Source organism: Tupaia chinensis, unplaced genomic scaffold, assembly GCF_000334495.1.
Source record: "Tupaia chinensis unplaced genomic scaffold, TupChi_1.0 Scaffold000430_1, whole genome shotgun sequence".
Lineage (NCBI taxonomy): Eukaryota > Metazoa > Chordata > Mammalia > Scandentia > Tupaiidae > Tupaia > Tupaia belangeri.
In genome coordinates, this window is record NW_006159935.1 from 2283930 (window position 1) to 2306259 (window position 22330).

At 42.9% G+C, this 22330-nt stretch overlaps 1 protein-coding gene across 7 annotated transcripts in view; it reads left to right on the plus strand.

Moving 5' to 3' along the window:
- The window catches only part of SPATA16 (spermatogenesis associated 16), a 246382-nt gene extending 238342 nt beyond the window's left edge, over positions 1 to 8040 (plus strand). For 6 of the 7 annotated variants that reach the window (XM_006155040.2, XM_006155045.2, XM_006155046.2 and 3 more), the window contains one exon: positions 7729 to 8040. In XM_006155040.2, coding sequence (XP_006155102.1) covers positions 7729 to 7851 — 123 coding nt within the window. In that variant the 3' untranslated portion in view covers positions 7852 to 8040. The remainder of the gene's footprint in view (positions 1 to 7728) is intronic. The other variant, XM_006155044.1, reaches the window with a different exon arrangement.
- Positions 8041 to 22330: the final 14290 nt, after the last annotated feature.

Below are 22330 nucleotides of genomic sequence, written 5' to 3' on the forward strand. Positions count from 1 at the left end.
AAGAAAAAGAAAACATACTAAGCTAGCTTAAACTCTTTTTGAAAAATGAAACGAGAGGAGTCAGCCTCCCTAATTTGAAGACTTTATATAGCTACAATAAGACTTTGTGGCCTTGGTAGAGACAGACACATAACTCTGTCAAACTATGAAAGAGGAAGCCAGAAATAAACCCACATACCATGTTCAACTGATTTGTTTATAAAGGTGCAAAAAAGAATTCAAGGGGGGAAGTAGTAGGAGGATAGCATTTTTAATAATAGTGCTAGAACATTTGGACATCCATAGACAAAAAAAAAAAAAAAAAAAACCCTCAACCTAACATTCATACTTTATATAAATATAAATTGAAAAGGAGTGACTGGACCAGGGAGTGGTCCCAGTGGATACAGCGGCCCCAGCGGAAAAGATCCTGCAGTCACACCCTGGGACCTCCTTGAGCATGCCCGGAACATAGGCACCCATGGCCCAGGCCCTCTGGGAACCGGGGATGGACCGTGGCATGAGGACCCTGCCTGCTGGGGGTCTCTCCCTCACTCTGTTTCTGTCTCTCTCATATAATTGAAATATAAAACTTGGGGGAAAAAAATGGATCATAGGACTAAATGTAAAAGATAAACTTTTATTTAAAAAAAAAAAAGATAAAATTTGGGGAATCTTGGTCTATACAAAGGGTTCTAAGGCTTGGAGCCAATAGCACGATCCATAAAGGTCTGATAAATTGGGTTTTATCAAAATTAAAGACTTCTTCTGTTTAAAAGATGAAAAGGTAAGCTCAGGGTGAGAAAAAGTATGTACAAGCCACAAATATGACCAAGGACTTAGAGATTATATAAAGGCCCCTCTTCAACCAGGCTGTAGCCTGCTGGTTACAGTGGCTGATCTCACTTCACCATCCATACGGTTTGAGCTTTGGACCTGGTGGCTTAAAAAACACATCTGGCACGTGTGTGTTTGCTCAAAACCCCCAAAGGATGGAGAAATGGAAGAGAAGGATGGTGAGGTGGCCATGCCCCATAGGGGGCGCTGTTTCACTTTCCCTCTCTGTCTGCAGGAAGCGCACGTGCCCTCTGGCAATGTACAAAAACAGTAATGCTCAAATTAACAAATAAAAATAAATAACAAAATTTGAAAATGGACACAAAAATATGAACAAATATTCACCAAAGTGACTGTCAAGTAAGCACATTAAAAAATGTTTAACATCAGGCTGGCTCCATGGCCTGGTAGTTAAAGCAGCCCTGCATTGCTGACCCCCAGGGTTTGAGTAACAGACTCAATGGCTTGAAACACATACCAGGCAAGTGTACTCAAAATCCTTTCAAGAGAGTCATACAAAAACTTGTAGGGACTAGCAGCTAGCACAATGTGGCTACAGTCACTGGACTCCCATGTAGTTTACCGGGGTTCAAGTCCTGGCCCCGGTGGCTTAAACTCACGCTGGGTGCATGTGCATGTGTGCCCAAGATCCTGAGAGGAGAAAAAAGGAGAAGGGATTGCAGCATGACTCTCCCCCTGGGGGGCGATTTCTCTCTTTCTGTCTCTCTGTCTCTGTCTATCTGGTGAGCACATGTGCCCTATAGCAAAAATCTCTAAAAAAAAAACAAAAACAAAAACAAAAACACCAAAAAACAAAACAAAACAAAAAAAACCTTGTACACAAATGTGTATAGCAATTTAATTCATAGTACTCCTAAACTTAAGGAATCAGATATTATTCAAAGGGCAAATAATTAAATGGCGGTACATACACGTCAGGGACACCCTTAGCAGTAAAACAAGCTTCTTACAATAACAGAATTAGAGGAATGGAGAACTGATTAGTGGTTGCCAAAGGTTAAACAAAGGGCGGGACCAGAGGAAAACGGGGCGTCCATAGAAGGGCCACACACCCTCCGCTCGCCTGGTGTGCGGTGTGTATCATGTTGGCTAAAACCTCTTTAGAACCTAAACAATGTATAGTGATCAAGTGTATAAATAATAATAAAAAGAAACAGAAAAGGCAGTCGGAGAGATCTTCATGGTGATGGAACTATTTGTATCCCCGCCGTATCAACGTTCTGCATTTTCACACAATGTTACCCTTGAAGAAAACTGCAGTAAGTACACAGATTGTCCCTGTATTCCTTCTTACTGATGCACATGAATCTGGAGCTATCTCAAAATGAAAATTTTAAAGTTTAATAGTATATACTTACATCCTCAAATCATAAATGATACTCATATCTGTTGAAAAATGAATTTTAAAAAGCCCATGACACATGGTCTCTTAGGCTGTCCAGGTTACTGTAACAAAATGCCATAGACCGGACGGCTTATGAACAACCCAAGTTTATTTTTCACAGTCGTGGAAGCTAAAAAAGACAAGATCAAGGTTGTTGATGAGTGGCACATTCTAGGTGCACCCTCAGCTGAACAAGCCCCCTTGGGTCTCCTCATGAAGGGCTCCACCTTTGGGACCTAAGCACAAGGCAGGTCCCGCCTTCTAATGCTATCACTTTGAGTTAGGCTCTCGACACATGAACTGGGGGACATAGACATTCAGACCATAGCACACGATTTCCTGATCAAAGTGGTAGCCAAACTCTATGATAGTCGTAAACGCTTTACTAAACATAATGAAAAGTGTTACCATTGTGGGTATTAATCAAGCGTTGGTAATACAGTTCGGCATGAGGTCTTCTGCACACTTTGTGACACCTCAAGGGTAGATCCTTCAGACTTGTGTGTTGTACTCCTGTGACTCAAATACCGAATAAAATACCCAATGTGCTAAATGAAAAGTAGAAAAAAAGGGGCTGATCTGTCTATTTGAATACTGGCCAAAAGCTAAAAATGAAAAATTAAAAACTGCTATATCGTGACTAGTAGAAACAACTTTGTTTCAAAAACCAAGTTTATTTTAGAAATTAATTTCAAGCCTGTTTGAAAACAATTGTAATTCTAATAAGAATTAAAATTCAGACCATCTTGGATAATTAATATTTAAAAGCATTTAGTCTGGAAATTAAACTGCAACAGAGCAAAGGAACAAACGTGATGGAATCCACGTGGTGGAGTGAGATGTCTGTTTTGCCGAGAGGATTTTGGTCCAAACTGCTAATCACCAAAAACACAGTCTTATTCCGTATCTGGCAGTACTGTCACATAACCTGATATTTATTCCTAAAGAGTTTGATTCTTGCTTCCCCAACTTTCTTTCTACTAGAAAACATCTTCTAAAGGTTTAAAAAAACTCTTTGAGGGCTGAGCTCTGAGGGATGAGCACGTGCAGGCAAACCCTCATAAACATGCCTCATCCCTTCTCCTTGGTTCAGACATGAAAGTTAATGAAACCCCACATTCAAGGCAAGCGTGTTCTTCTCGGTGTAATTTACACATTCACTCATGTTTGAGATCGGCTTCTTCTTACCACTGTTTTTGGCAAGGGACCACCCTAGTTCCCAAGGTACAGACTGAGCCCCTGCGGCGAACACCGACCACGTCGGGGGCATAAAACCATGGAAAATGTACATGTCTTTAAAGCATCAAAGCATCCCTCACATCTGAAGGGAAAATTAGAATTTAATTGATGTTCCTTTCATTTTATCGCCTAGTAGATGGTTTTTAACTGCCAGAGGGCGTATTCACTCACTAGAGAGAGAAAACAACCATCAGTGGGGCTTGGTTATGCAGCAATTCCTTCTCCTCCATTTTCCGTGTCATGGGGACTTGGGGCACATGCACACATGTGCCCAGTATGTCTTCCTAGCCACCTGGGTGAGGATTCAAACCACCATCAGCCATGCAGAATCCCAATCCCTACACACAGCACTCAACAGCTAAACGTCAAGCCGGCCCTGAGTAATTCCATCTGTTAGGTCATCAGAAAAGTCATGACATGTTTTTTTCTTTCTTTTTTTTGGAGAGTTTTTTTTGCTATAGGGCACGTGTGCTCACCAGACAGACAGAGACAAAGACAGAGACAGAAAGCGACAAATCACCCCCCAGGGGGGATGGTCACGCCACAATCCCTTCTCCTCCATTCTCCTCTCGGGATCTTGGGCACGCACGCACGCACACACGCCCGGCGTGAGTTTAAGCCACTGGGTCAGGGACTCGAACTGCAGTCGACTACGTGGGAGTCCAGCCACCTAGCCATTACGCTAACTGCTGGTCCCATGACGTGTTTTTCTATGCAAACATGCGTCATGACTTTTCTGGCAACCCAACATTTGCTAGGGCTGTTGCAGCAAAGCCCCCCAAGCTGAGTGTCCTCAACAATAGAAGTGTGCTGTTTCCAACTCTGCAAACTAGGAGTCCAAGACCAAAGCGTCCACAAGACCGGTTCCAGATGCAGTGAGGAAGGGTCCGCCGCACCCCCCTAGTTTTTGGAGGTTGGCTGGCTTGTGGGAGCAGCACCCTGTCTCTGCCTTCGTCTCCACACAATGTCCCCCCCCATCTACGATGTCCTCCGTGTGTACCCGTGCGTTTCCAGACACCCCCCTTTTTATAAGGACACCAGTCATTTGACGTAGAGCCTACCCAAAGGACATCACTTTAACTCGACCCCCAGATAAAGACCTCCGTCCAGATGAAGTCACTTTCTAAGACTCCGGGGATGAACATGGAAACCCGAATGGAGGGGAGGCACAAGGCAGCCCATAACATTACTGAATGAGATGAAGGGAAAGGCCCCAAGAATCTCGCTGATGACACTTTCCTTACTCTGTGGTGTCAGTTATGACCAACAGCTCTGACAGGGCAGGCCTCCCTCCTACTGAGGACTCCGGCTCCCTTCAGTCATCGAACATCTCAACGTTCTCTGCGAGCTCCATCTGCTATGGCTGTAACGCCGAGTCGGCATTAGCATGTGTGTACATAAAGTGTCATCTGCCCATCTCACAAAGGGGACAGTTAGACCCAGAATGACCAAGCAGCCTGTCTGATCGTCAAGCAAGTAGATTCTGTAGAGTCTAACGAAGCCTCTGCTCCCAAAATGGCTCGTTTTCTTCCTTCCAGACATACGTATTTGTGTTTTATTTTCCCAAGGGCTTTATAGAAATTTCTATCATTTGCAATCTGTTCTTCTTAGTTATATGAATCTATTTTCTCCTCAACTGGCATTTTTCTTTCCTTGACTTAAAAAAAGAGCCCACTTTATTAAAAGCATGTTGCAGTTCTCCTACACTTCAATAAGTTCAGAAATAAAATGGACCCACTTGACTACAGAGCTGCCGTGCACACTGCGGTGCAATCTGAGGGGACAATCTGACTTGAAAATGTGAGTGTTCATCTTTAGGACTGGACTACTTAGATCAGATGTAAGTACAAGTCCTAGAATCTTAGGACAAGGTGTGCCCTTGTTAATTTCTAAGCCAACCAACTCTTAATACTAAATATTGGTGAAAAACAAACTCAGAAAGCCCAATGACTTCCCTGGGTTCACAGAGCACGGTTATAAACCAAACCAAGAGCAGAACTCAATACTGCAAACTCTGCGTCCATTTCTGTCCCCAGCTGTTTCGGGAATGGAGGCGAGGTGTTGTTATTATCTCAGCGTTAAATACTGGTAATAGAATGACGGTGTATAAAAGTAGATGAAGGATAAAACAAACAAGGCATTTAATAGACACAAAAATGAGAAGTTATCTGCTGCTGATAATGTGTGTGGCAGTATTTTTGACTTGACTAATATACACTGTACTTGTGCTGGAGAAAACCCCATAAAGATGTACAGTGATGATTGTAAATTTTTAAAATGGGGAAAATAGTGCTATTTAATTTATAAAATAAAAATAAAGCCTTCAATATATGTCATATCAAGCATCACTTTGCTTTCTGAAGATCCTTAGCTTATTTTTTTCAGTTGCCAAAGATTATGTACACTCACTGGAGAGAGACAAAGAGAGACAGAGAGAGGGAGAATGCAGAGCCGCGCCCCCCCCCCTCCATGAGCTGTGGTCACACCCCAATCCCTCCTTCATGTCTCCATCCTGTTGGGATTTTGGAGCATACACGCACACATGCTGATGGAGTTTTTCATTTGTCTGTTTTTTTAGAAACGTTTTTGCTCTAGGATGCATGCAATCTCAGGAGAGACAGAGACAGAAAGCAAGAAATCATCCCCCAGGGGGCATGGCCACACCACAGTCCCTTCTCCTCCAGTCTCCTCTCAGGATTTGGGCATGCACGCATACGCACCTGGTGTGAGCTGTCCCCCCATCCTTGGCATGAGTTTTAGCCACAGATTCTAGGCCTCAAACTGTGGTCAACTACGCAGGAGTCCAGCGATATAACCATCACACCATCTGCTGGTCCCTCGGCTTTGTGTTTTTCAAAGGCCATCGCAATGTCATTAGGAGACAGACTGACAGCACAGCATGTGGACAGACCAGGTGGGAGGGGCCGAGAGGCAGCGGGCACACGTTCTGGGTGTGCGCTCTGGGCCCCTGGCATAGCTCGCGGTGCTCCTCGTTCAATGACATGTCTTGTGCTGCTCTTTGTCTTTTTTAAAGGAGAGGCAGCTCAGTCAATACTGCTCTTAATAAACACAATTAAAAAAAAAACAGCAGCCACCTAATGGATATTTTTAAACAGTTATTTTTCTTTCTCATTGAAGGAAGCTTTTTTGTTGCACTAGGGTTGTAATTTTGAGTTGTATTTGGGCTAATTGCAAACATTCTAATTATAAAGAGCTTTGATTTAAATGAAACATTTTCAGTGCAAATAAGAATGAACCATCAACTCAACTATCGAAGTAGCAGTGGAGAGCCACCCATTATATCTTTATTGATTGGGCTCTGGAGCTTTGTTTGTTTATTTATTTATTTCGGTTTATTATTTTGGTGAGAGTTGGATAGTGTATGTATATGTTTGTGTGTGCATATATATATTTATATTTATATGAAGTACATTTTAAAATGTGTTGACTTCATGACAGGAGGCAAAGATCCAAAAATATTCTGTGAAATTATTTTAATGATTTATGCAATGATCTAACATCCTAAAGAAAACTGCGTTTTTGGAGAAAATTCTTTGAAAGCATTTTTCAAAGGTTTCAAAAATAATTGTTCTCACATAAATAAGTTATCATGCTGTCTTACGAAAACCAGGAGGCAGTTTACATCACCTGGCGTGATGTTTAAGACGGGGCATAACATATGGGTGAATGTTACCATTCATTATTCCCTTTTGACAATGGGAATTATCTTTCGGATATTACTCTGAATGATAAATCAAGTGATTTAAAAATGGAACTCAAAATAGGAAAATTGAAGTTGTAAGTGCTTTTATCTTAAGTAGATGACCCATCCGTTTATGCATGAATAGCAAGCACTCGCGCTCTGAGCTGGCTTTATGATAGTGGGCTCTCAGTGAGTAATGTAATATGCAGGGCCTAGGAGTCAGGGTTATGTATGAATTGTTATATCTCCTGACTTTCATGAAAGCCCAATTCAGCATACATATATGAATTTCTATTGGATAGTTTATCCTGACCAACAGGATAATACATTCAACCAACTGTCATTGGATACTTCTAGGTTTTCTTTTGAGAAGGACAAATTTTTTTTCAAGAATTATTGTTTTGTATATCATCATTTTACCTTATTTCTTGGAGTGTGGCTTAAGGAAAAAAAGAAGAAAAAAAGAGGAACATTACACTTGCCAGAGAGAGAGAGAGAGAGAAAAGGAGAGTGGGGAAACATCCCCCAGGAGATCAACAACAAATCTTGTATCTGTTTCTTCCAGGTTGGCCAAATTGAAGATTTTCTGTACCAATTAGAGGACAATTTCTTAAAAACTAAAAAACTGAGAACTGCTCGAAGGCAGAAAACAAAAATGAAGCGACTTCAAACAGTGCAGCAGAGTTAGTTGGCAGGAGCAGGCGCCACCACCAAGACATCCTGGAGGCCATGCTGTCGGCCCGGCCGAGTGCGACCGCCCCACCGAGGGTGACCGCCAGTACTGGAGAAACGAGGCGGGACTCCCCTCACTCATCTTCAGCAGAGAGGCCCCCCGCTTCCTCAGTCTTAGCTGCCACCAATAAATGTTCTCAGTAAGTTTGACTCAACTCTTTTCAAATTTGTCTTTAGTTAAATAGCATATAAAATAATCATGATTGACCCTTTCACCTGCCCTGTTTTCAAAACGACTAAGGTATGCCATTCTCCCCCAGTATTATGGTATATGTCTGTATTCGTATATGTTTATTAGGAGTTACGCATGGGTCAGCCTTGTAGCCCATTAGTGAAGCACTGTGCATGGGGAGTCGAATCTCCCGTGCCCAACCTTGATCTGAATCCTCTTGGCAGCTTGAAAATCAGACCAGGCATCCCCTTAACAGCCCGTCTCCTCTTTTCTAGTTCATCCCATGCAAAGAATTCCACCCCCATTCTCTCGGGTTGGCTATTAATACAACTGAATCAGTTAAAGGCAGTAGACTTTAAGAAACTCGTTTTTGTTTCCAAACTCACATGAGCAAAGCATCTCAACTCTGATATGGTACATATTGGGACTATTTTATGGAAAAATTGTGGAATATTCAGGTAAAGGTCTTAGCGTCCCATCTGACTATTTTTGCTGTCACCACCTCTGACCTTTATCCAGAAATTTTCCATTATTAGACAGAAAAACATCCAGGCCAGCAGATGGCATGAAGGTTAATACAGCTGGATCTCACATGGCCAACTGTACAGTTCAAGTCCTGGACCCAGCAGTTTGAAAAGTACACCGAACGTGTATGCAGATGTGCCCCAAATCCCGAGAGGAGAAGGGATTGCAGCGTGGCTATCTGCCCCACGGGTGCTTTCTCTTTCTCCCTCTCTCCCTGTCTCAGCTGCACTTACCCTATAGCAAACATATTAATAATAAAGAAGTAAAACCTCTCTAGAAAGCAAAGTTTATCAACTTTGAATTTTAACGTTAGCATAATTGCCTTTCTCTTAAAAACAAAATAAAGATTTATTTATTTAATTAATTCCATTTGTTATTTTTATTTTTTCTATTTGACCAGAGGGAGAGAGAAGGAAAGTGAGAAAGCAAGCCACCAGGTCCAGGACTCGAACCATGGTCGACCATGTGGCGGTCCAGCGCCTTGAACCACCACGTCACCTGCTGGCCGCCATAATTGTTTTTCTTTTTTCACAACAGAGCATGTGAAAACATGAGAGCGAAAGAGGAGCACCCTCTACAGGGCCTGGCCATGCCGCAGTCCCCCCTGCAGCATCCCAGGCACTCCCACTTGAGCCTGGCCTGCCTTGGGCTGACCAGGACAGTGTTCAAACCATGGTTGCCATGTGGGATCTGGCTTCTCCTGAACAGCAAGTCCTCGCTGCACTGCAGAGCCAGCCCTACTGTTCGTTTTTAAATGGAACCTTGTTTTCCAAAAGAATTTCTATGCTCTGTAAGTAACATGTTTTTCTTTCAGTTGAGTTGAAATCTTAGCCCTGTTTACTCAGCAATTCTTTGAGAGGCCAGTTAATAGTCAACCGTTGTTCAAGTGCTTTACCTTTCTTCTTGGAAAGCTAGGGTTCACTAGGGTTCTGCCATTCTGTAATGCCAAAAGGTTATATAAGGGGGCTTCCGAAGGTTTGTGAAAAAATGGAATTAGAGGGCCAGCAGGTGGCATGGTGGTTAAGGTGCTGGAATTCCCACATGGCTGGCCATGGTTTGAATCCTGGACCTAGTGGCTTGCTTTCTCACTCTCCCTCTCTCTCTCTGTCTTTCTCTGGCAAAACTCATGTGAAAAATAATGTTAACGATAGTAATAAATAAATAATTCTTCAAAAAGATGGAATTAGAGTGCAAGTTGATTTTTGGTGTAAAAAAACATTGAAATCCATACATAGTTTTTTCATAATACTCATTTTGAATGAACTTTTTAAAGAGACCTTGAATGTGAAAATAATGTAACTGTAAACATTAGACTGAAACTTCACTCTCTGACCATTTCCACAAAATCCAATACCAAATATATCTTGACTATTTTTGCTGGGACGTAAGCAGGAGAATGAGGTCAGTTCTAATTGGTCTTAAGGATAATACTATAAAATGGAAATCAAAGCTTGGAAAAGAATCTCTTTTCAGGAAAAAAGTTAACATCCACAGTTCTTCATGAAGCTATCAAATCTTTAGATTTCTTTTTTTTTTTTTAAGTGTTTTCATTTCTCCCATGAGTGAGAGAAAAAGAGACGGCTGCCACCAATAAATGTTCTCAGTAAGTTTGACTCAACTCTTTTCAAATTTGTCTTTAGTTAAATAGCATATAAAATAATCATGATTGACCCTTTCACCTGCCCTGTTTTCAAAACGACTAAGGTATGCCATTCTCCCCCAGTATTATGGTATATGTCTGTATTCGTATATGTTTATTAGGAGTTACGCATGGGTCAGCCTTGTAGCCCATTAGTGAAGCACTGTGCATGGGGAGTCGAATCTCCCGTGCCCAACCTTGATCTGAATCCTCTTGGCAGCTTGAAAATCAGACCAGGCATCCCCTTAACAGCCCGTCTCCTCTTTTCTAGTTCATCCCATGCAAAGAATTCCACCCCCATTCTCTCGGGTTGGCTATTAATACAACTGAATCAGTTAAAGGCAGTAGACTTTAAGAAACTCGTTTTTGTTTCCAAACTCACATGAGCAAAGCATCTCAACTCTGATATGGTACATATTGGGACTATTTTATGGAAAAATTGTGGAATATTCAGGTAAAGGTCTTAGCGTCCCATCTGACTATTTTTGCTGTCACCACCTCTGACCTTTATCCAGAAATTTTCCATTATTAAACAGAAAAACATCCAGGCCAGCAGATGGCATGAAGGTTAATGCAGCTGGATCTCACATGGCCAACTGTACAGTTCAAGTCCTGGACCCAGCAGTTTGAAAAGTACACCGAACGTGTATGCAGATGTGCCCCAAATCCCGAGAGGAGAAGGGATTGCAGCGTGGCTATCTGCCCCACGGGTGCTTTCTCTTTCTCCCTCTCTCCCTGTCTCAGCTGCACTTACCCTATAGCAAACATATTAATAATAAAGAAGTAAAACCTCTCTAGAAAGCAAAGTTTATCAACTTTGAATTTTAACGTTAGCATAATTGCCTTTCTCTTAAAAACAAAATAAAGATTTATTTATTTAATTAATTCCATTTGTTATTTTTATTTTTTCTATTTGACCAGAGGGAGAGAGAAGGAAAGTGAGAAAGCAAGCCACCAGGTCCAGGACTCGAACCATGGTCGACCATGTGGCGGTCCAGCGCCTTGAACCACCACGTCACCTGCTGGCCGCCATAATTGTTTTTCTTTTTTCACAACAGAGCATGTGAAAACATGAGAGCGAAAGAGGAGCACCCTCTACAGGGCCTGGCCATGCCGCAGTCCCCCCTGCAGCATCCCAGGCACTCCCACTTGAGCCTGGCCTGCCTTGGGCTGACCAGGACAGTGTTCAAACCATGGTTGCCATGTGGGATCTGGCTTCTCCTGAACAGCAAGTCCTCGCTGCACTGCAGAGCCAGCCCTACTGTTCGTTTTTAAATGGAACCTTGTTTTCCAAAAGAATTTCTATGCTCTGTAAGTAACATGTTTTTCTTTCAGTTGAGTTGAAATCTTAGCCCTGTTTACTCAGCAATTCTTTGAGAGGCCAGTTAATAGTCAACCGTTGTTCAAGTGCTTTACCTTTCTTCTTGGAAAGCTAGGGTTCACTAGGGTTCTGCCATTCTGTAATGCCAAAAGGTTATATAAGGGGGCTTCCGAAGGTTTGTGAAAAAATGGAATTAGAGGGCCAGCGGGGGGCATGGTGGTTAAGGTGCTGGAATTCCCACATGGCTGGCCATGGGTTTAATCCTTCCCTCTCTCTCTCTGTCTTTCTCTGGCAAAACTCATGTGAAAAATAATGTTAACGATAATAATAAATAAATAATTCTTCAAAAAGATGGAATTAGAGTGCAAGTTGATTTTTGGTGTAAAAAAACATTGAAATCCATACATAGTTTTTTCATAATACTCATTTTGAATGAACTTTTTAAAGAGACCTTGAATGTGAAAATAATGTAACTGTAAACATTAGACTGAAACTTCACTCTCTGACCATTTCCACAAAATCCAATACCAAATATATCTTGACTATTTTTGCTGGGACGTAAGCAGGAGAATGAGGTCAGTTCTAATTGGTCTTAAGGATAATACTATAAAATGGAAATCAAAGCTTGGAAAAGAATCTCTTTTCAGGAAAAAAGTTAACATCCACAGTTCTTCATGAAGCTATCAAATCTTTAGATTTCTTTTTTTTTTTTTAAGTGTTTTCATTTCTCCCATGAGTGAGAGAAAAAGAGACGGCATACCCAACAGGGTCTTGATGCCACGATCCACCCCCACCACCACCAGGCTGCAGTCAGCTCTGTGTCACGGACACTCTGAGCGTGCTCTACTCAGGGAGGGCTCTGGACGTGAACCTTGAACCTTTCTACGTAGGTCAGCCTCACAGAGCATCATGTTTACTGCTGTGCTACCATCTGGCCCTGAGAATTCTTAACAGAATCAATAGGGTGTCCATCAGAATGAGTTTGGGTCATGTTTTCAACATTAATTTCAAGAACCTTGAAGAGCATAAGTTATGGCCCCTGGCCGCCCATATTCTGGTTGTTTGTAAGTTGTCTGCAGAGAAAGGCTTTGTAAAACCATGTGGTCTTCATAAAAACAAGATCAATACGAGAGAAAGGAAGGTTAGTGAAGTGCTTTCGGAACGCGTCATTTTTTCAACCTCAACAGATGTCGTCACGCATGCCTCATCTCCGCTGTACACTCGAGGACCAAGACCCGAGGAGTTACTGCCTCGTTTAGCTCCAGGGGCACGTCGGCCCTCTGCCTGCCGGGCGAGATGGGGACCATGGACCGCAGCGTCGGCATCACCTGAGAATTGGTGAAACATGCAGTGTTAGGCTCCCCCCAGATCTCCTGAATCCAAATCTGCATTTTTAACAAGATACCTGGGTGTTTTATGACTATATCTTATAAATGAATTAAAGCTCAAGAATTGGTCCTTTACCTCCTGGAACATAGTTTTCTGCCAGCTCAGTTAACCTGACACAGGGACTGATAATGTGGGTCCTCTTAGGTTTTGATCCAAATGAAAGTCTCTTAATATGATCATTTCAGTAAAGGCGTACGTGCCAACAGAACTGAAAATTAGAAGTTCAGTGATAAGAAGGCCAGCAGGTGGCGTAGCAGTTATGTCACAGACTCCCACATGGCAAACTGTGGTTCGAGTCCTGGACCTAGTGGCTTGAAAATTATGCTGTGTGTGTGTGTGTGTGTGTGTGTGTGTGTGTGTGTGTGTGCATGCTCAGGATCCCAGGAGAATGGAGAAGGGATTGCAGCATGGCCATCCCCCCAGGGGTGATTTCTCACTTTCCCTCAGTGTCTCTGTCTCCTTGTCTCTCTGGTAAGTGCAGGTGCCTTAAGGCAAAATCCTCTAACAACAACAAAATAGCTTAGTGATAAGAAATATGCTCCTCCCCTACGACTTTCTTGAAGATCTATGGCATTTCATTCCGTAACATTTCAAAGACATTACAGACAACCCGGATAATAGCATTATGGCTGAACAGAACAGACACGCTGGACAATCAGATCCAATTTCGAATTATTAATTGGGTAGCGAGTCCATGCCATGAATGCTTCCATAACTCAGCCACCTTTGTCCTCGCGTCTCCTCTGTTTTCTGCTGGAGCGTCTGCAGGGAGTGTGGCGCCCTGAGACCTCCAGGGCTCGGCGCTCTGCAGACGAGTGACATGCTCTTCCCATGGATTTCCCCAACTATTCAGCTTTATCTTTTTAAACTTTTCTAACTTACGAAAAGTGGCGAGAATTGTATGAGTGACATGCTCTTCCCATAGATTTCCCTAACTATTCATATGTTGAAACATTCACTCTCTGTCTTCTCTGTTTCTCTGTTCATAAGTAAAATCCATTATGAATACACTCACAGAAAAGCTAAATTTTTTCTCTTTTTTTAAAGTATATTTCTTGTAAGAGTAAGAGAGACAGAGAGACAACTCAACAGGTCTCAAGGCCACAGTGCACCCCTAGCTCAGCCCCCGCAGTTGAGGGCGTGCCTGCATCCACTGCACTCAGGAGTGTCTCCTTGCATTTACCCAGAACCCCCATGGGCGCCAGCTTCAGAGAGCACGGCCTTTAACCGCCACACTGCCATTCAGCCCACCGCATTATCTCCTTTCAGAGTTACTTTAGAAGAGACGCACTAAGCGAATCCTCCCTTTGAGGTCTCAATTTGTTCTCTGGATGGAATTAGCCAAGATCACAGTTACAGAGATGCTGGGGCGCAGGCTCAGGCCGCACCCGTCACCACGCAACACCTGTCCTCCCACTCGCTGCTGGCCTGGGCAGTGCTCTGGTCACCGCGCCAGCACTCGCCCAGGCCACAGCCACGGAAGGGGAAACAGCACATAGCAAAGGCTGTCTCCTGCCTGTTGAGCAGACCCAGCCTTAGAGCTGGTCATTTGCATTTTTGTATATCTTCAAGGATAGCAAATTTTATTCTTTGAGAACAGGAACACAATTTCTGAAAACGTCCTAAAATTGCTCAGAACCCAGACAGACGAATAGTTGGTAGTGAACTGCACGATGCCATTCTGTGTCCAAGATCACGTGACTCTGTGAAGTAACAGCTCACACAAAGACAACCAACTGCATTGAGCCAAGGGTGGCATTCCTCGCTGAGTCCTTGGAGCCTGTAAGCTGGTATGTTTGTATAAAAAGAACTATGTTGCCAGTCACCCCTACATGCTTCTGGTGGAATGCAGAAGTATAGAAAGTGAAAAGGCTGTCTACAGAGCAATTTGTCGGCTTATATCAAGGGTCCTAAAGACATTTATATCCTTCACTCCAATAATTCTACTCCTCAGAAATTATACTGAAGAAATAATTAGGTGTGTGTTAAAAGATAAAGTTCAAAGGTATTCACCACAAACTTATTTTTAAAAGAAAACCAAAATGAATCCCATCAACATTTCTCAATGAGGTAATAGAATAAATGATTTATGATAGTCTATCCAATGCTTAACCTAATAATATATAAAATGTTTATAATATTGAAGCTGAACATAAGAAATTATGTGACTTCAAAACATATTATGAAGCTATAGTAATCAAAACAGCATAGTACTGGGGACAGTAGGTGGTATAGTGGCTGAAGTGCTAGACTCCCACATGACCAACCACGGTTGGAGTCCCAGAACTGGCGACTTGAAAATCATGCCAGGTGCATGTACATGTGTGACCCGAATCCCAGGAGGAGATAGAGAAGAGGGGACTGCAGGGTGGCCATCCCCACTAAGGGGTGGTTTTTCACCTTCTGTCTCTCTGTCTCTCCATCTCTCTAGCAATGCATATGCCCTGTAGCAAAAATCTCTAAGGAAAAAAAAAAATAGTACTGACATAAAAAACCAATACATCAATGTCTTACGGAATAGGATATAGAACTCACAGATAAACCCACACATTTATGCTCAATTGACTTTGAAACAGTTGCCAAGAATACACAATAGGCAAAGGACAGTCTCTTTGATAAATAGTATTGGGAAATTAGATACCCACATGCAGAGAATAAACACATACACCCTCATCCCTTACACAGGAATCAATTCAAAAAGGATTTAAGACTTAAGTGTAAGACCTGAAACTGTAAAACTACTAGAAGAAAATCTAAGGGGAAAGCTCAGGGACATTGATCTGGCAGTGACAATTTACACGACGCAAGACCCTCAAAGCACAGGCACTGAAAGCAAAAATAGACAAAGGAGATTGCATCAAATTCATAAGCTTTTGCACAGCAAAGGGAATAATTAACAGAATTCAGAGTCATCGCACAGATTGGGAGAAAAGATTTGCAGATCATACATTGGATAAGGAGCTAATATCCAAAATGTTCAAGGAACTCAACCTACTCAATAACAACTCACTAAACAATAATCAAAGACTGAATAGACCCTTCTCAAAAGATATGCAAATAGTCAATAATTTTTTTAAGTACTCAATAGCCCCATCATTTAAAAAAAATGTAAATTAACACTACAATGAGATATCACCTCACCAGCAGGTGGCGAGGTAGTTAAGAAGCTGGACTGTCACATGGTTGACCACAGTTCAAGTCCAGGAGACAGCAGCTTGAGAATCACCCTTGGCACGTGTGCATGCATGCCTGAAATCCCAAGAGGAGGATGGAGAAAAAATGATTGTGCCATGGCTATCTCCCCCTGGGGTGATATGGCAAAAAAAGTCTTTGTATTTACTAATTTTAAGAATGATTTCTTTAATTTTTTTTAAATTTGCTATCGGGCACATGTGCTCACTGGAGAGAGACAGTGAGAGCAAGTGAGAGAGAGAGAGGGAAAGTGAGAAAGTAAGCTTGCCAGGTCCAGGGGCTCAAGCTCCTTAACCACCAGGCCACTGCTGGCCCTGGCAAAAAGAAGAGAGAGAGAGAGCTATCATCTCCCACCTGTTCGACTATTATCAAAAAGAGGAAATCGGGTGGTGTCAAGAATGTGGAGAAAGAGAGCCCTTGTATACTTTGATGCAATTGTAAATTAGCACTGTCCTTTTTTGTATAGTTAACACACGACTGGATGTGTCTTTAGATAGCCTGCCCTGGGGGTATTTTCGGTAGCCACTAACCTTGCCTGGAGTATGGGGCTGTAAACTGGCATGGAAATGTGAAGCAGCTTCTGGTTGGTGCGCCGCTCAAATTTAGTTATATGTGGAGAGGGAAGTTTTTTCATCTTCAGTCATCACTGATGCAGCTCAAAGGAAATAACTGTTGTTCTGATAACTGAATACCACTCGGTACGTGGAAAAAAAGAAGTTGCAGCTGCTTGGTTGACATTCTGAATGTTTCTAAATAAGTACTTGTTCTTAATAAAAAAATAATAGCCAAGATATGGAAACAGCTTATGTACCCATCAGCGAATGAATAATTAAAATACGTGGCCTGTAAACACAATGAAATACTAGTCAGCTTTCTAAAAGCAAGCAATTCTGTCATTTGTAACAATATGGATGAGTGTGAAGGAAACCACGCTAAGTGTAATAAGCCAGGCACAAAGACACTGACACCATGGAATCTCACTTATACGTGTAACTGCAAAAGCTGGGCTCTGGGGAGGAGAGAGTCAAATGGTATCTACCCCAGACCCAGAGAAGGGCAGAAGGACACAGAGAGAGTAAACGCAGGTCAAAGGGCATAAAGCTGCAGTGAGAGGGTACGTCCTGGTGATCTATCACAACAAATTGTGACTGTGTTAGGTAGCCTGATTCAGCCATTCTACAATGCACATGTGTAATGAAATATTGCATTGGATACCATAAATATATATAATTATCATTCATCAATTTTTTTAAAAAATGTATAATGTGCAGGCAGCAGCTGGAGTGGAGGTTAAGGCACTGGGTTCTCACATGGCCGATGACTGTTTGAGTCTCGGACCTGGCAGCTTGAAAATCACGCTGGGGAACAGCAGGTGGTGTAGTGGTTGGGGCATCAGACCCCCCATGGCTGACCACCAAGTCTTGGACCGGGAGGCTTGAAACTCACATCAGGCATGTGTGAGTATGTTCCCAAAATCCCAGGAAGAGAAGAGATTGCGTGTGCCATCCCCCCGGGAGGTGATTTCTCACTCTCTTTCTGTCTCTCTAGAGAAGACATGCACACTATAGCAAAAATCTATAAATAAATAAATAAATAAATAAATAAATAAATAAATAAATAAATAAATCACAACACACACATGTGCATGGATGCCCAAAAATCCCAAGAGGAGAATGGAAAAGAAAGGACTGCCTCGCAGCACGGCCATCTCTACCAGGAGGCCTTTCTCACTTTCCCTCTCTTTCTGTCTTTCTCTGGCAAATGCACACACCTTATATCAAAAACCTACCCCCTGGGAACCAGCAGTTAGCGTAATGGCTATGTCGCTGGACTCCCACGTAGTCGACCGCGGTTCGCATCCCGGACCCGGTGGCTTAAAACTCACGCCGGGCACATGTGCGTACGTGCCCAAGATCCCGAGAGGAGAATGGAGGAGAAGGGATTGCGGCGTGACCATCCCCCCTGGGGGGTGATTTCTCGCTTTCTGTCTCTATGTCTCTCTCTGTCTGTCTGGCGAGCGCACGCGCCCTATAGCAAAAAAAACTCTCCAAAAAAAAAAAAAAACCTACCCCCAAAAAAGGTATAATGTTTAAAAGGGTAAGAAATAAAAATGTGTACAGCATAATCGTAACTAGGTTATAAAATATAGAAAAGCCTGGAAGGAAATACAATATGATATTAAGAATGACTACCAGGCCCAACAGGTGGCGTAGTGGTTAAGGCACTAGATTCCCGCAGTTTGAGTCCTCAACCCCATGGTCTGAAAATCACACTGGGCACATGTGTGTGCATGCCCAAGGATTACAGTGAGCCCCCCATCCCCCACCCCCAGGAGGTGATTTCTCTCTTTCTTTCTCTGTCTCTCTATGAAAAGGGCATGTAACCTATGGCAAAAAACTTGGTGGGGGGAAAAAGGTTATCCTTATGGGAGCAATTATGGGCGGTTTTCTCTCATTCTGAGTGTTATGTAACACAGAGGCCAGCAGGCAGTGTGATACAGTTAAGGTGCTGGACTCCCACGTGGCCAACTTCAATTCAAGACCCGGACCCAGCAGCCTCAAAATCATGCCAGGCACTTGTGCACACATGCCCAAAATTCTGAGAGGAGAATGGAGGAGAAGGGACTGAGCTGTGGCCATTCCTCCTGGGGGTGATGTCTCACTTTCCTTCTCTCTCTCTCTGTCTCTCTCCAGCTAGCACACATACCCTATGACAAACATAATGCAATATGTTTCTTGATAATATAAGAAAATACTTTTAAATATTCTTACTATTTAGCATCACTCTAAAGAGAAAAAACTAATTCAGATGAGCTTCACCCCTTGTTCATAAGAATACACACACACACACACACACACACACACACACAATGCAAGCATTGGAGTGTAATGGTCGAAGGAAGCGTGGACGCGTTCTATTTACAGAATTCTCCGGGGCATGAGCGTCTTTCTGACTACCTCCCCCAAGCACCCCTCGTGCAGCAGTCCAGGCAGTCGCTGAGTGGGCGTCATACAGAGCGCCAACTGCGTCTGCCTGTGTTTACAAGGTCATCAATGGCATATACAGGTTGGCCCGTACGTCTGTCACTTGTGTCCCTCATAACTCTTTCTTCTGATTATTTTCTTGGTCCTTTCCCGGTACTCACAGGATATCATCTCAGGAAATACGAGATGGTCACAAACCATCATCCTTTAAATCAAAATATATTGAAAGCTGAGAGACTGCTGGCAGAGCAGAGCTTTGATTTACAGTGTGTTGATTCATGGAGATGGCATGACAAAGTCCACGTTCAATTAGATATTTCACAAGTTGCCCGATCCACTCAGCAGCCCCTGGGCTCATGGATCTGGGTACAAAGGACCATCGTACAGCACTGACAAGCAGCAGATAGTCCGGGTGCCCTGTGGTGACACCTAGAGGCCCGGCCTTTGACAAGCCATCAGAAAAGGACAACCAGAGAACAGAACCAAAGAGCATCCCCCAAAACATAATGTAAGCGTGTTCTGTTTCTATCTTTTTTTTGAGAGAGAACATTTTTTTTTCTACTGGGCGTGTGCACTCACCAGAGAGACACAAAGTGAAATATCACCCCCACTGTGGGGGGGTTGGCCATGACACAATCCTTCTCCCTGGGATCTTGGGCCCACACACACAGAGTGTTTCTTTCTTTCTTTTTCTTTCTTTCTTTTTTTTTTTTTTTGGGGGGGTTTTTTTTTGCTTTAGGGTGCTTGCACTTGCCAGAAAAACACAGACAGTGACACAGACAGCGAGAAATCACCTCCCAGCAGGGATGGCCACGCTGCAATCCCTTCTCCTCCATTCTCCTCTCAGGATCTTGGGCACATACGCACATGTGCCTGGCATGAATTTAAGCCACCAGGTCCAGGACTCAAACTATGGTTGACTACGTGGGAGTCTAACATAGCCATTATGCCAGCTGCTGGTCCCATAACCAGTTTGTTTCAAGCTGCCAGTCTGGGACTTGAACCACAGTCAACTATGTGGGAGTCCAGCAACATAACCATTACACTATCTGCTGGTCCCTGAATCTTAATAAAAAGAAGCCAGAAAGAGACTAGGGGAAAAAATCAGAGCTCAAAATAATTGTCCATGTATATTGCATATTAATGTGTAATAAATGGTTTGGGAATTTGAAAATTCAATGATGCAGATGCGCTTTTGTTGTAATCTTCTATTGATCCAAAACAAAGTGCAGAATTAATACACATCAATAATCAAGACTTTCACTTTCTTTTAAATAAATGTTTGGGGAAATAGAAAGCTAAATATTCATGAAAAATAAGAGGACCCAGTCCCTCAGGCTGACGGCAAGCCAGCCCTGTGTGAGAGTGCACAGTAGGTTTACAGAGAAAAATGGCTCTTTCCAGCCCAGCGTCTTTAACACTGGGGAAATACTGGCATAGTCCGGCTGTCAGAGGAGAGGCTGAGCAGTGCCTTGCCCATAGGCGACTCCATTCAAGGTAGCTGAAGGTGGTGGTAATCGTCGCAGGAAAAGCAAAAGAGGCTTAGATATTTGAAGACCTGGGTTCAAACCCTAACTCTGCAGAAAAGAGGGATACTATTTTTTCCCACATAATGAGGGGTTCTGTTTTGTTTTGTTTTTTAGAGAGATTTTTCCTATAGGGCGCATGCACTTGCCAAGGAGACAGAGAGACAGAAAACAAGAAGTCACCCCCAGGGGGATGGCTATGCAGCAATCCCTTCTCCTCCATTCTCCTCTCAGGATTTTGGGCATGCACGCACACACGCCCGGCGTGAGTTTAAGCTGCTGGGTCTGGGACTCGAACCACAGTCAACTATATGGGAGTCCAGGAATGTAACCATTTCGCCATCTGCTGGTCCCAAGGAGGTTTTAATAAAGAGTTAATGACTGAATAAAACCCAAACTGCTTTTTTAAACACTGAAGCAACCTTACTTTAACTGACATTTCTCTGTAAGTCAGGCATTTTCCTACTCCTTGGCACAAAGCTCAGACAGAAACGTTATCTCCTGAGACACAGGCAGTGAAGTAACCTCTTACAACTAGAGGATAGCAAAGCTGGAATTCAAACCCAGGCAGCTTTCCTCCAGAGTAGGGATTCGAAATACTGCCTCTCTGTGTTTCCTTTCTGTATTACTGTTTTCAGGACCTGGAGGGTCCTAAGTAACGTGAGCATTATACACACCTAGGATTACCCCCAGAGCTCACTCAGTGTCCAATTCTGTAGCCCTGAATCACATGCGGCAATTGGGCCCGGACATGTAACTAGTCTAACCAAATAACTGAATTTAATTTAAGCCTTAAATTTTTTAATTGAACATTTAAAATTAAATTTACATTTAAAAATTGATACTCAATTCAGTTATTAGGAAGCTTCGAAATATATTTGGAACAACTTGGGTTATAAAAACCAACTTTTAATCATAAGTTTTATGAAAGCTAAGTACAGATTATTTCCAGAGAAAAGTTACCATCCTAATTCATATGTGCTGTAAGAGTGAAATTCATATCAGATTTCAAAGACTTAGTATTTTTAAAAAAATAACTTCTTTTTTTTGAGAGGTTTTTGCTATAGGGCGTGTGCGTTCACCAGAAAAACAAAGAGAGACAGAGAGACAAAAAGTGAGAAGTCATCTCTCGGGGGGATGGCCATGCTGCAATCCCTTCTCCTCCATTCTCCTCTTGGGATCTTGGGCACGCACGCACACATACCCGGCATGAGTTTAAGCCACCGGGTCTGGGACTCGAACCGCAGTCAACTACATGGGAGTCCAATGACATAGCCATTACACTAACTGCTGGTCCCATAAAGTAACCCTTTTTTTTTTTTTTGGAGAGATTTTCACTGTAGGGCGCATGCACTCGCCAGACAGACAAAGAGAGACATAGAGACAGAAAGCGAGAAATCACCCCCCAGGGGGGATGGTCACGCCGCAATCCCTTCTCCTCCATTCTCCTCTTGGGATCTTGGGCACACATGCACACGCGCCCGGCGTGAGTTTTAAGCCACCAGGTCCGGGACACAAACCGCGGTCGACTACATGGGAGTCCAGCGACATAGCCATTACGCTAACTGCTGGTTCCCAAGTAACACTTTTTAAAAGGTACATTATCTCAATAATATTGTTATTTTTATATTGATTATGTGTTGAAACGATAATCCTTTGGATACAGGAATACAAAGAAAATGTGAAA